This window comes from Odocoileus virginianus, chromosome 6 (genome assembly GCF_023699985.2).
Source record: "Odocoileus virginianus isolate 20LAN1187 ecotype Illinois chromosome 6, Ovbor_1.2, whole genome shotgun sequence".
Taxonomy (NCBI): domain Eukaryota; kingdom Metazoa; phylum Chordata; class Mammalia; order Artiodactyla; family Cervidae; genus Odocoileus; species Odocoileus virginianus.
Genome location: NC_069679.1, coordinates 3,653,671 through 3,667,949, shown reverse-complemented (window position 1 = coordinate 3,667,949; position 14,279 = coordinate 3,653,671). Strand labels below are relative to the sequence as shown.

The 14,279-nt window shown below is 41.2% G+C and overlaps 1 protein-coding gene across 8 annotated transcripts in view; it reads left to right on the top strand.

The window, feature by feature from the left end:
• The first annotated feature begins 55 nt into the window (after positions 1-55).
• Positions 56-14,279, top strand: part of DMGDH (dimethylglycine dehydrogenase) — a 74,348-nt gene continuing 60,124 nt past the window's right edge. For 6 of the 8 annotated variants that reach the window (XM_070468595.1, XM_070468589.1, XM_070468592.1 and 3 more), the window contains exons 1-4: positions 56-189; positions 1,109-1,283; positions 9,648-9,746; positions 11,457-11,621. In XM_070468595.1, coding sequence (XP_070324696.1) covers positions 89-189; positions 1,109-1,283; positions 9,648-9,746; positions 11,457-11,621 — 540 coding nt within the window. In that variant the 5' untranslated portion in view covers positions 56-88. The remainder of the gene's footprint in view (positions 190-1,108; positions 1,284-9,647; positions 9,747-11,456; positions 11,622-14,279) is intronic. The other 2 variants (XM_070468591.1, XM_070468593.1) reach the window with 2 other exon arrangements.

Here is a 14,279-nt window from a genome sequence, read left to right as displayed (position 1 = left end):
TAGCCCGGGGGAGGGGCCCGCCCGCCCGCAGGCCCTTCAGTCCGCTGGCTCGGGAGCCGATGCCTGCGTCCTCGCCATCAGCCTCGCCATGCTCCGCCTGGGCACACGGCGGCTGCGGGGCCTCGGGCTGCGGGGCTTCCCGCTGAGGGCCTCCCCCGGCCGCCCGCACTCAGTCTGCAGCCGCCGAGGGTGAGTGGGGCCGGTCTACGCGGAGGTCCGCGCCTGGACAGCTGCGGGGTTGCAAGTGAGGGGCTGAGACGTCCCCGGCTATGGGAACTTGGGCACTTCTGACCCCGAAAAATGGGCATTTGGATTTCTTCTTGAATTATGTATGTTTTCTTTCCCATGCACAACCGTCCAAAGAGAGAATCAAAAGGTTTCTACTGGAAGGACTCTCCTACCCTCACCTTCTTCAGTCAACTGTTAGGGTCTTCTGTATTTATCCAGAGATGGTCCGTGGGAAGGCAAACACAGGGGCATATATGGTCTTCTTTGGCTTTTTATACCTTGTTTCTTTGCACTTCATCCTTGAGAAACTCATGATCTAGCTAGCTAGGAAGACAGTCGTGCATATAAACATATCCAGCCACTGAGCAATAATTACAATTAGAGAAGCAGGTGCATGGTGAGAGGACCTTAAGAGAGGAAGAACATTGTACTCCATCTGGCTTTCTTCAGCCTGGAAAACATTGGAGTGAGGAGGTGATCCAAGATTTATAGATAATGCACTTCATGATGATTATGGTTTTTCATGGAATAAAATGACAAGTGTGTTTTTAAAGTAGACTGAAATAGATTATTCTCTATATTTCTTTGCGAAAAAGAAGCCAACTGCTCAGTTCTTTAGCTCTATTAGTTAACTATGATGGGTCAGAATTACGGGAAATGGGGTTCAGATCCGTCCTCCTCCCTCTCCCAACTAAGTCAGGTTGAGGCTCCCCAAATGATTAGATCAGTAAACGAAAGTCTCACAGACACTAGATGTTAAGTATGAGAAGGGTAAATAAGGAAACTCACACTAGTCAGGAAAAAGAAAAAGAAAAAAACAAACAGAAAACTTTAAATATCATAGCCTAGTAAAGCTATGATTAAATAAATTGTCTTCCAGAGAGGAAAACCCACCCTTATCTGCAGAATCAAGATGGAAAGACCAAGCAGAAACAGTGATCATTGGAGGTGGTTGCGTTGGTGTGAGTCTGGCTTATCATCTGGCCAAAGCAGGCATGAAGGATGTGGTCCTTCTGGAGAAATCAGAGCTCACTGCTGGATCCACCTGGCACGCAGTAAGAAAACACCTCAGCACTGTCGCAGGCACCAAGTCATGCACTTGCATGATTGGTTTCTTTTCCATTCACAGCTCCCAACTGTGAGCCTGTTACAGTGAGTTCCCTTTTCATAGGGTTGGAAAGTGCACTTGCAGCTTAGTTGATGGAATTCCAGGGGGTTATCCCATGTTGATCATCTTGATAAGATCATCTTGAACATATGGCTTCTGGAATCACAACCTGTGTTTCTACTTCTGTGACTTCAGGCAAGTTACTTAAGCTTCCATTTTCCAATGTGTGAAATGGAAATATTAATAAGTGAAAGTGCAAGTCGCGTCCACCTCTTTGCGACCCCATGGACTGACTATACAGTCCATGGAATTCCCTAGGCCATAATACTGAAGTGGGTAGCCTTGCCCTTCTTCAGGGGATCTTCCCAACCCAGGAGTTGAACTCAGGTCTCCCGTATTGCAGGCAGATTCTTTACCAGCTGAGCCACAAGGGAATATTAATGGTCCCTACCAAATAGGGTGATGATAAAGATTGAGTTAATATGTGTAAAGTTATTATGGTAAGCGTTTAGTAAATGTTAGCTTTCGTATCAAAGGATAGTGGCTGAGTGATCCTGAATATAGGCCTAAGACCTATGTACCCTCACCTGGCTTTAGTCATCCTTTTATATTTATTAATTTATAATTTTAATTTAATGCTGGGTGACAACAGCTTCATGAGGACTTAACTGTGACAGCTGAGAAAGTATGACACAGTTTCATGTTGTGTTAATTAAGATACACAACCAAGTTTATCTTGAATATTTAATGGTATGCACAATTGTTCCAGTTCTGTACAATAATCGGGCTTAGGTGGAAAGCTGCTCAAGTAAATGAGGTGATTGACACTACTCTCATACTGCCCAACTACTTATTTCTGAAATCAGGATGGGAGATGAAGTTTTTAACAACATTAGATTTCATTTTTGTTTGGAGGAAGAGTTGGGATAAACAACAAGGTCTGACTCTGTAGTACAGGGAACTGTAATCAATATCCTGTAATAAACAAAAATGGAAAGAATATGAAAAAAAAATACATGTCTATTTACATATATTTTAATCACTTTGCTGTACACCAGAAGCTAACACAACATTGTAAATCAACTATCAGTTCAGTTCAGTGGCTCAGTCGCGTCTGACTCTGTGACCCCAGGGATTGCAGTACCCCAGGCTTCTCTGCCCATCACCAACTCCCAGAACTTGCTCCAACTCATGTACATTGAGCTGGTGATGCCATCCAACTATCTCATCCTCAACTATACTTTGGTTTTAAAAAAGTAGGGTAGTGTTAGCTCCTGCCTGTCATCCCTTTCTGTCATTAGCTTTCCTCCACTGAGACAAGAGGGAACCCCGCTTTTAGAGGCTTTTTAACACCCAGAACCTCACCTCATACAGTTGGATATCCTTTCTCCAGCCAAGTTTGGGGGAAGGCACTGGCCAGACTTAGGCCTAGTTCACTCCAGAGTCCCCATGGTCATGTAGTCAGGCTACACCCACCAACTGGACGGAGACTTCTAGAAAAACAGCACCAAGCCCAGTTTCTCTTCTTTCCTTTCCTGCCAGCCCCCTCACGCCTCAGTCTGGGGTGCAGGCCTGGTCCTCCTTGAGCGTCCTCTCTTTTTTCACCCGAGGATGTCTTCCGGCACACTTACACTGACACCCTTGTCTCTTGTGTCACTGGTCCTGCCTCATCTTGTTTCCTGCTATCTGGAGAGGTGGTCCAGGAAGCCTTGGACACTGTTGGCTCTCCTCCCCTCCGTTAGCTAGACTTTCTAGGCAGGCTTCCTCTTATCAAGTAATAGAAAGCTTGTCTTTACCCCCCACCTTTCTCTAACTTCTTTTTAGCAGATATTTGGTCATTCTTTCAACAAATATTTATGAAGAGCCTGTATTGTGTTGGGGCTTCCCTGGTAGATCAGTTGGTAAAGAATCCGCCTGCAATGCAGGAGACCCAGTTCGGATCCTGGGTTGGGAAGATTCCCTGGAGAAGGGATAGGCTACCCACTCCAGTATTCTTGGGCTCCCCTGGTGCCTCAGCTGGTAAAGAATCTGCCTGAAATGTGGGAGACCTTGGTTTCTTCCCTGCGTTGGGAAGATCCCCAGGAGAAGGGAAAGGCTACCCACTCCAGTATTCTTGGGCTCCCCTGGTGGCTCAGCCGGTAAAGAATCTGCCTGAAATGCGGGAGACCTTGGTTTCTTCCCTACGTTGGGAAGATCCCCAGGAGAAGGGAAAGGCTACCCACTCCAGTATTCTGGCCTGGAGAATTCCATGGACTGTATATCCATCAGGTCACAAAGAGTCGGACACGACTGAGCGACTTTCACTCACTCACTGTATTGTGTCAGGCCAGAACTGTTCTAGGAGATGAGGGCACAGCAGTGCCCGAAAGAAAGCCCTGCCCTCACAGAGTCACATTCTGGTGGGGCAGATGGAAGCCACAGCGGCGATGCTCCTGAGTAATCAGTGCTAGATGAGTAGAGCGGGGTAGAGGGATTCAGAATCATGGGCACGGAAGAGCCTGAAGGCTACTTTGAAAAAGCGACAGGAGCAGAGATGGGCAGAAGTGAGGGAGTGAGGGGGCCACGAGGCTGTCCTGCTGAGAGCAGGTAGGCAGACGGAAGTTTTAACGAGTGGGAATACCCAGGAGGGTGAGCTTACACCTTTGTCACACTTCTGGATTGTAAAAGGAGGGTGTGCATTTTAACATCTTAATTACTAATTTGTTCATTTATAGTCGATTGATTTAATGTAACCTGCATTTTAGTTACTGGATTCCCTGCACTATCACTTCTTAAACATCTCATGCATAATAATGGTAAAAATAAAACAGCATATCCTTAGCCTAAGATCTTTTTAAGAAAAGTAGGCAAAATTTTTAAGATGATAGCTTCTTGTTAAAAGTTAACTGTGCAAAAAATTTCTCCTTAAGCAGAGAGATACCAGGATGAGTTGGAAAGGCATTATCTGCTTTGTGACCAAGTTGTAGACTCTGGTTCACAAAATGAGGTTCATGGAGTATGGACTGAAGTTGGACTCATGCATCAGAAGCCAGGTTATATGGGCCCCTGCAAATGCAGACAGCAAAAATGGAATTGCCCCTAGGAAGCGGATTAGAGGAATTCTGGCAAACCAAGGGGTCTCCCACCAAGGAGCATCATGAGGATATCCCACATGTTAGAATTTTTTGAGATATAACTGACATGTTAGTTTTAGGTATATAACATAATGATTTGATACTTGTATATGTTGAAAAATGATCACAGTAAGTCTAACTAACATCCATTACCACACATAGTTACAAAACTTTTTGTTGTGGAAAAAAAAAACATTTAAGATTTACTCTCTTTGCAACATTCAAATATGCATTACTGTATTGTTAGCTATAGTCACCATGCTGTATGGTACATCCCCCGGGACTTATTATCTTATAACTGGAAGTTTGTGCTTTTTGACCTCCTTCACCCATTTTACCCATCCCCCAACCCCTGCCTCTAGGAACCATCAATCTATTCTCTGTATCTCTGAGTTCTCTTGTTTTGCTTGTTTTTAGATTCTGTATGTAAATGAGATCATTCAGTATTTGAGATTTATAGTTCTTTGCCTGTTTTATTTAGCATAATGCCATCAAGCTTCATCCACATTGTTGCAAATGACAAAATTTCTTTCTTTTTTATGTCTGATTAATATTCCATTATATATATATAATTATATATATCTATGTGTGTATACATATATCCATTCATTTTTAACATAGAGAAGTTTGGGAGTAAATATGGAAATGTGGAAATTTGAGGGGCCAGCTGAAGGGACAGACTACAAAAATAAAGGCAGTTTCACTAAGTACAACATGTGCTCAAGAATAAACATTTCTGGAACAAGGGGAATCAGATCCTTTGTGGAGGAAGGCACAGCTTGTGAATATTCAAAATGGAGTCACAAATCCCCAAAGTCCTGAGGTTTTGCTATATTTTAATGAGACTGCTTTGTCAGCACCTGATACTGCTATTGATATCAATATAGAACATTTCTTGTAGGATGGAAGGAAAGGGGAGAGGATGGTGTAAGAAGTGGTTTTGGTCCAAGGGGTCCCTGGGAGAGGCTGCTCCTGGGAATGGTGCTAAAGAGGATGTTTTGGAGGGCTGAGAACTAAAGATGCAAAAATTTTCATTTAGGGTGTAAGAAAACAATATTAGACCTTTCTATTTATTTTATGTAAAATGTAAGAAAGAAATTAATCTTTATTGATCTTTATAAATAGCCCTTGCCTTTGATGTGGTTGACGTACTGTGTATGATGACAGGGTTGGCTGGGGAGAGGTTGACACTCTACAATGGAAGCATCCTCATTCTCTCTTTTGTCTTCAATCATCATAATATATTGCAGAGCATGTGTTGTAGGATATCAACAGGATATTGAGTTCCAGGATATTGTGATTGATTTTATAGAAACAAGGCTTTAAATAATATTATTTGTGATGAAAGGGAGAGTGAATGACTTTGAGAATGTTGTACTACACAGAGGTTAATTGGTGATACTGTAACAGTAATTAAAAGAGTTGTAAAATTTCAAGTTTTTCTTTTGAAAAAAGACAAATGTCCCCAGTTTGGTGATCTTTGCAGTGATGGAAATAGCTGTCAGGCAGTCTATGTAGTATAAACATATAAAACAATAGACATAGTCTATTCCTTCAAAGGTGGTGTTCACAATAAGTGAAAAACAATGAATTTTTGCAAAATAGTCCCGTTGGAAAGAAAGCATTTTGAGAAGGGATGTTTGGAAATGTTGATATCATGATTAGATTTTTTTCTTACCAAAATGATATATCACCTAGAAAAACTCTCATGTATGCAAGAGATACATTTAAATTTAAATACATTTAATATTTTCCCAAATAAGGAGTTTCAGTGGGGTTCGTATCTCTTTGTTGAAAATATAAAATGTGAAAGTGAAGTGAAAGTGTTAGCCACTCAGTCATGTCTGACTCTTTGTAACACCATGGACTATAGTTCATCAGGTTCCTCTGTCCGTGGGATTTTCCAGGCGAGAATACTGGAGTGGACTTCCATTCCCTTCTCCAGGGGATCTTCCCAACCCAGGAACTGAACCCAGGTCTCTGGCATTGCAGGCAGATTCTTTACTTCTCACTGCCCTAGCAGCAGGAAACTAGGTTAGTGTGAATTGTTCAATAGAAATAGTTATTCTAGTTCAGTAGGAAAGATTAACTTTTCCTTCACCAGAAATTCATAGAAGAGTTTGTTCCCTAGGCAAACGATATTTGGCTAAACGTTTTGAGTAAAAGTTTTACAAAAATCCATGTGACTCTTGCAGAAGAGAGATCATTAACTCATTCTATGAAAATAGCTTCCCAGGATAAGGAAGAAGAAGACTGATATAGTGTAGATCGGTCACTTTCTGGTGGCCTGACTTAACCTGGTTAAACTTAGAGGATCTTGAGGAGTGAATGATGGACAGAATCCTAGGCCCAGGCTCATGAATATGCATTTTGTCAACTGACACAAGATATAGGGAGACAAAATTAAATTCTCTAGAAGATACCTGAAAGCCAAAGGTTCTCTATTATTGAACTAGAAATGTTCATATCATACTAGATACCAATCATGTAAAGAAGGATGAGATGTTTGGCTAAAAGTTAGGGAGTCTGACTCACAGTTGAATCATTATGGGGCTGGACTATGAGAGAACTTATACGTTGGGGCAACATTTTTCTCAGAAAACTAGCCAAACACTAGAACAAGTACTTGATAGACACCCCAAGATTCTGGTCCATAAAAGATGATTGATGAACTTTAATGATGGTGTGTTTTTTTTTTAATGTAAGTACAGTTGATTTATAATGTTGTGTTAGCTTCAGGTATACTATTAGGTTGGTACAAACAAACTTGTGGTTTGGGACCATGAATTGTAAATCATTATAACCAGACTTAAACACATCTTTATTAAGCAAAATAGGGACCATTACGATCAAAACATTTTCGCCAACAAGAAATAAGTTTGTTTTTTCCTGTAGCATCAAAGTCTGTGCTTCAGGGTTCAACGAACTCTTGGAAAGCATTTTCTGCTTACCGCCAGTTGTAAATGTGTTTTTCCTGTAAAAAGTTGTCAAGATGCTTGAATAAGTGTAGTTAGCTGGCAAGAGATCAGGTGAATGTGGCAGATGAGGCAAAATGTTGTAGCCCAATTTGTTCAACTTTTGGAGTGTTGATTGTGTGACATGTGGTCAGTCATTGTCACGGAGAAGAATTGGGCCCTTTCTGTTGACCAGTGCTGGCTGCAGGCATTGTGGTTTTCGATGCATTTCATCGATTTGCTGAGCATACTTCTCAGAGGTAATGGTTTCACCACTACAGAAAGCTGTAGTGGATCAGATGGACAGCAGACCACCAAACAGTGACCATAACATTTTTTGGGTGCAAGTTTGGCTTTGGAAAGTGCTTTGGAGCTTCTTGTCAGTCCCACCACTGATCTGTTCATCAACAATTGTCATGTAAAATCCACTTTTCATCACATGTCACAATCCGATCAAGAAATTGTTCATTATTTTTACGTAGAATAAGAGAAGATGACACTTCAAAATGATGATTTTTTTAATTGTCCGTCAGTTCATGAGATGCCCACTTATCAAGTTTTTTCACCTTTCCAATTTGCTTCAAATGCCGAATGACCATAGAACGTTGATGCTGAGTTCTTCAGCAAGTTTTTCTGTATTTGTAGAGGATCAGCTTCAACGATAGCTCTCTATTGGTCATTGTCAACTTCCAATGGCCGACTACTACGCTTCTCATCTTCAAGGCTCTCATCTCCTTTATAAAACTTCTTGAACTGCCACTACACTGGGCCAAATGAGTTGATGTTGTGAATTGTCTCTGCTGCTTTATGACCCATATTGAACTCAAATAAGAAAATCACTTGAATTTGCTTTTGTCAAAATTATTTCCCTAGTCTAAAATAAATATAAAATACATAGCAAGTAGTAAATCAGCTAAAAAACATAAAGTGAGAAATGTGCATTGAAATGATGTATAGCATAACCACACTTATTTAAGAATGTATTCCAATATCAAATGCAAAGTTCAGCACTGCAAAACTACAATTACTTTTGCACCAACATAATACAAAGTGATTCAGATATATATTTTATTTTTCAGATTCTTTTCTATTACAGGTTATTATAACACATTAAACATAGTTCTCTGTGCTAAACAGTGGATCCTCATTATTTACCTATTTTATATATAGCAATGTGTATCTGTTAATCTCAAGCTCCCAATTTATCCCTCCCCCAGCCCTTTTCCCTTTGGTAGCCATTAGTTTTTCTCCATCTGTGAGTCTGTGTCTGTTTTGTACATAAGTTCATTTGTATCTTTTTTTAGATTCTGCATCAAAGTGATATCATATGATATTAATGGGGGTGTCTTTGAGTTCAAGAGAACCAAATGCCCAGTACCATCCTAGAAGAACCTTATAAATACTCCTAAACAGATTTTATTTTAAACAGATTGTGTTTGGATGAGCCTTCCAGGGTAAATTAGCTACAGAATGGCGCCCCAGACATTTAATTGAGAGAATCGTCTTCATATCATGGCTTTGAATTCTTTGTCTGGATGCTCTATTCTATCTGCTAGAGTTGATAGAAGAGGTTTTGGAATGTAGTTTTTAAATTTTTTCTTGAGAATGATCATTCACTATTGACTCAGGAAATATTTGTGGGGTGCAGTCTGTGCACTCATTCATGACACTAGTTAAGCTATAACAAAAGTCTGTTTACCACTCAATAGGCTCTAGTTCTTGGGAATGTTCTAGTTCTTCAGTTTTGGAAATTTCAAGAAAGGAAACAGGAGGGATGGTCAATTCAAGGGAATGGTGGGGACTGGGACGAGGAAAACTTTTTGCCCTCTTGTTCATGGTTCTTCTTAATGGAACACACATGCTTTGTTAGTTTGACATATGTCACCCCCCCATTCTTCCTAATAGTGTATATCCCTAACCTAAGCGACTCCATCTAAGTCATCCCGTTTCTGAATCTGCAAACAACTCTTTCTCTAATAACTTTTATGGACTTAACGTATATGCTTGTTGGCTGGTTCTTGCATTATTTATGTGGTTCAGATGGGTTCTTATAACTGTCATGAGCCTTAAGCAATGTGTGTTCAAACTGATTCTGATCTATTTTCAGCCCCTAAAGGACTGTCTGGTACTTCTCAGTTTCTCATCAACAGTAATTTAATTCTTAACAGATAAATTATTAACATTTTGAAAATGTTAATTTTTTTTTTTTTTTTTTTGGTATTTCCTTTCCTCCCCACTTTTAAGGCAGGTTTAACAACTTACTTTCATCCTGGAATAAACTTAAAGAAAATACATTACTATAGCATCAAACTTTATGAGAAACTGGAAGAAGAAACTGGACAGGTAAATGCATTTAACTTGAAATTATCTTTTAGGTCAGTTTCTGAGATACAGAAGATTACTGAAGGATTTTGACATCATGTTTCACTGTTTGTAGTGACATCTAAGGCACGTGAAATGTCTAATGTGGTAGAAGATTCTGATGAGAGTTTAAGATGAGAACCTCTAGAACTTACTTTTCAATCAACTGAATTTCTTGAAGTATATTACCCATGTAATTACCTGCTCCTCTTGATTTTTTAAATGAGAAGAGAATAAAAAGCAGTCTTTAAAAATATCTTTGGTCAGCTACTATATCTGGAAACTAAGAAATTAGAGCCTTTCAGCACTGGTTTGCAAATAATCTGATGATCATACATGCCAGATTGTCACATGACTTTGAAAAGTGCTTCCCTTAAAGCCTCTTACTTTTATTTTCATCTCTTCTCATTTGTATTAGTACTTCAAAATAAAGTGGCAGGCAGAGAGTATCCATAGACTAAGACTGACATTTACTTAAAATTTTCATGCCATTCCCCTTGCCTAAAACCATCACATGGCTCCCCACAGTCTACAGGACAAAAGCCGAGGAAGAGGGGCCTTTCTTAGCTAAGCCCTGCCCGCCTTCCCAACATTTTCTCTTGCCACTCTTTGCTACGCTTATATGCTTCAGCTATTCTTAATTATGTACAGCTCTAGAATGATCTGATCTCTGTCCCTGAGACAGTATTCCCTCTGGTCCCCATTTCAGCATCACCCTCCACCTTCCCGGGAGTCGTCTGCTTTGAGAAGCCATCACTGACTTTCCTCACCCAGCAATCAGACAGGACTGAGAGTGCAGCTCTTGGTTCTAAGAACATGAGTGTACAACCCTCTTATAACACGGATCTCTCTCAACTGTGGTTGTTGCTTTAATTACTTTATTGAATTGGTCTTTCCTACAGACTCTGAGCAGGTTGAGGATAAGGACCGCATCTTTGTGACTCTTCTAGTTCTTCATTGCGGTGTGTGGGCTCTAGTTGCTGCGAGCAGGGGCTGCTGTCTAGGTGCAGTGTGCAGGCTTCTCAATGCAGTGGCTTCTCTAGTTGCAGAGCACAGGCTCTAGGGCATGTCGGCTCAGTAGTTACACCTCACGGGCTTCGCTGCTCCGCAGCATGTGGAATCAAACTCCTTCACTAGCAGACGGATTCTTAACCACTGGGCCACGAGGGAAGTCCAAGGACTTCATTTTTTATCTCTGTCACTCAGGGCCTTGCTGAATGCTTGGCCAAGTAAAGAACTTCAATAAATGCCAAATGAATGTTTCTTTCAGTTCATACTTATTCTCCTTGTTGCAGCATTCTCATTCTTCATGTTCCCTCTTCAACTTTTTCTTTTTTCACATAATTTTCTTCCACTCTGCAGATGAACGCTATCTCATGTTGTAATTATGCATTTAGCTATCTGTCTTTACCTGCAGACTGTAAGCTCCATCCAGGCAGGGTCTTCCTCTCTCTTGTTCACAACAGCATCTCTAGGGGCTTAGCATGGTGCCTGGTACAAAGAAGGCACTTAGTGAATATTCCCCGAGTGAGTATCTTTTTGTATGAGGCAAACATGGTGTATAGTTATCACTATCATGAATAGCGAATCTCTTTTCTGGCACTTCTGCATTTACATTGTGCTGGAGAAGAACCATGGTTGAGTGCCAAATCATGATTTACTTACAAGTTTTTATTGGCATCATTGTCGCAGGTGGTGGGATTCCATCAGCCAGGTAGTATCAGAATTGCTACAACTCCTGTAAGGGTAGATGAATTTAAATATCAAATGACTCGAACTGGCTGGCATGCAACAGAGCAGTATATTATTGAACCTGAAAAAATTCAAGAAATGTTTCCTTTACTCAACATGAATAAGGTATTTATCTTAAGGGCATTTTCACTATTTGTTAATTTTAATTAAGATTAGAAAATGTTATTTTAGAAAGTTAATTAAAAATAGAAAAACTTTGTGCATACATTTTGAATGACAAAATCAGATGTTTAATGCTGAAATTTGGGTAAATGACAAGGTGGGATATTATGTATGTTAAATAAAGTAAAAGTAATGAAAAATCTGATTAGTTTTCTACCTATGACAACCAAAGAAACATTTTCAATACCTCTCTATTACTGTGTCCCTCAGATCTAGAGGTTTTCATAATAAACCTTCTGCTGAGACATGTGGAGAAAATAACTGGGTGTGATAAATATATGTGTAGAAAGAATGTATTATTAATTTTTTTTATAAAATCAAAGATAGAAACACATGATATACCTAATATATATGCTACACAAATATCACCTCGCTCATAAATAAACTAGCTTGACAATCTCTGTGTCAGGTATTGATCTAACCAAATTTGGCTGAGAAAATCTATTTGGATATTTAGTGTCTTTTTGCTGAGTGATAATCCCTTTTGAACAATGACTAATACTGTACTACCTAACACTATAGCACATAATTATGTACTAGGTATTATGCTAAGCCTTTTACATGTATAATCTCATTTAATCTTCACAATAAAAATAGGAGGCATTTGGGCTTCTCAGATGGCTCAGTGGTGAATAATCTGCCTGCCAATGCAGGAGACACACAAGAGACATGGGTTTATTCCCTGCGTCAGAAAGATCCCCTGGAGTAGGAAATGGAAACTCACTCCAGTATTCTTGCCTGGAAACTTCCATGGACAGAGGAGCCTGGCAGGCTACAGTCCATGGGGTCACAGAGTCATACAGGACTGAGTGACTGAACGCACCCACACCCACACACTCACACACCTACACACTCACACACCCACACACTCACACACACACATCCACACACTAACACACCCACACACCCACACCCACACACGCACACACCCACACACTCACACACACACACACACTCACACCACACACACACCCACACCACACACTCACACACCCACACCCACACACTCACACACCCACACACTCACACACACACACCACACACTACACACCCACACACACACACACACACACACACACACCCACACACTCACACACACACACACCCACACACACACACACACACACCCACACACTCACACACCCACACACACACACCCACACACTCACACACCACACACTCACACACACACACACTCACACACACACCCACACACACACCCACACACTCACACACACACACCCACACACCACACACTCACCCACCCACACACACTCACACACACACACTCACACCACACATTCACCCACCCACCCACACACACTCACACACATACACACCCACACACACTCACACACACACTCACACACACACCCACACACCCACACACTCACACACTCACACACCCACACTCACACACTCACACCCACACACTCACACACACACCCACACACACACACACACTCACACACCCACACTCACATTATCAAGAAACAGGAAATCACAGCTCGGTTCACACAGTGGGCCCAAGGCCATCCGGTTAGAAAGCTGGAGCAGAGGTTTGTACCTAGGCTCTCTGACTCCTTTATACGTACTGCCTCAGGGCATCAGGTAGGGCCGTTCAAGGAAGCAGAGGTTTGTGATTCTCCCTGGTAAATCCGGCAGTGTCTCTGATCCAAGAGAGTTCATAGCTTTGATCTGGGAGCTGGGGTTGTTTGCCTCTGGGAGTCTTTACAGGCTGCTGGCTCTCCCTTGTCTATAGTTTTGTGTGATTGCAGTGTAATGGCAGTTTGATGTTGCATTGCATCATCTGCATTAACATTCTGCCACCACTACTAGGAAGCATATTCTTCTGTTTGTATGTCAATCTTGGGGTGCTTTGCTGCAAGTCCTTACCATCACAGATTTTTCTCAAGAATATTAGGCAGCAGAAATATGTGGGAAGAGTATTCCCTGCATCTGGGCAGGGTTCCAAATCAAATAGATACAGGATCACTGCATAAGGACATATCCATTATAAAACACCAGTGTGATGTTTGTGTGTGTGTGTTAGTCACTCAGTCTTGTCCGACTCTTTGCAACTCCATGGACTGTAGCCCACCGGGCTCCTCTGTTCATGGAATTCTCCAGGCAAGAATACTGGAGTGGATTGCCATTCCCTTCTCCAGGGGTTCTTCCCAACCCAGGGATTGAATCCCAGTCTCCTGCATTGCAGGCAGTTTCTTTACCATCTGAGCCACCAGGAAAGACAAGTGATGTTTAGAAGTTTACAATAATACAAATGCCATTGAAATCAAAAGTCTCTTGCACTAAACCTGTAACCAGAGATTGGATTAGTAATCCAAAACTTCCCACAAAGGAAAGCTGGGCCCCAGATGGCTTCCCTGGGCCCAGATATTCAAAGAAGAATTACTACCATTCTTTACAAAGTCTTCCAAAAATAGAAGAGAAGTGAACCCTTCCCAACTTACTTTCTGAGGCCAGAATGTATACCCAAACTAGACAAAGACATCACGGGAAAAGGAAGACCTGTATCTCTTATGAATACTGATGTAAAAAAATCCTCAACAAAATACTAGCCAATAGAATTCAGCAACTTAT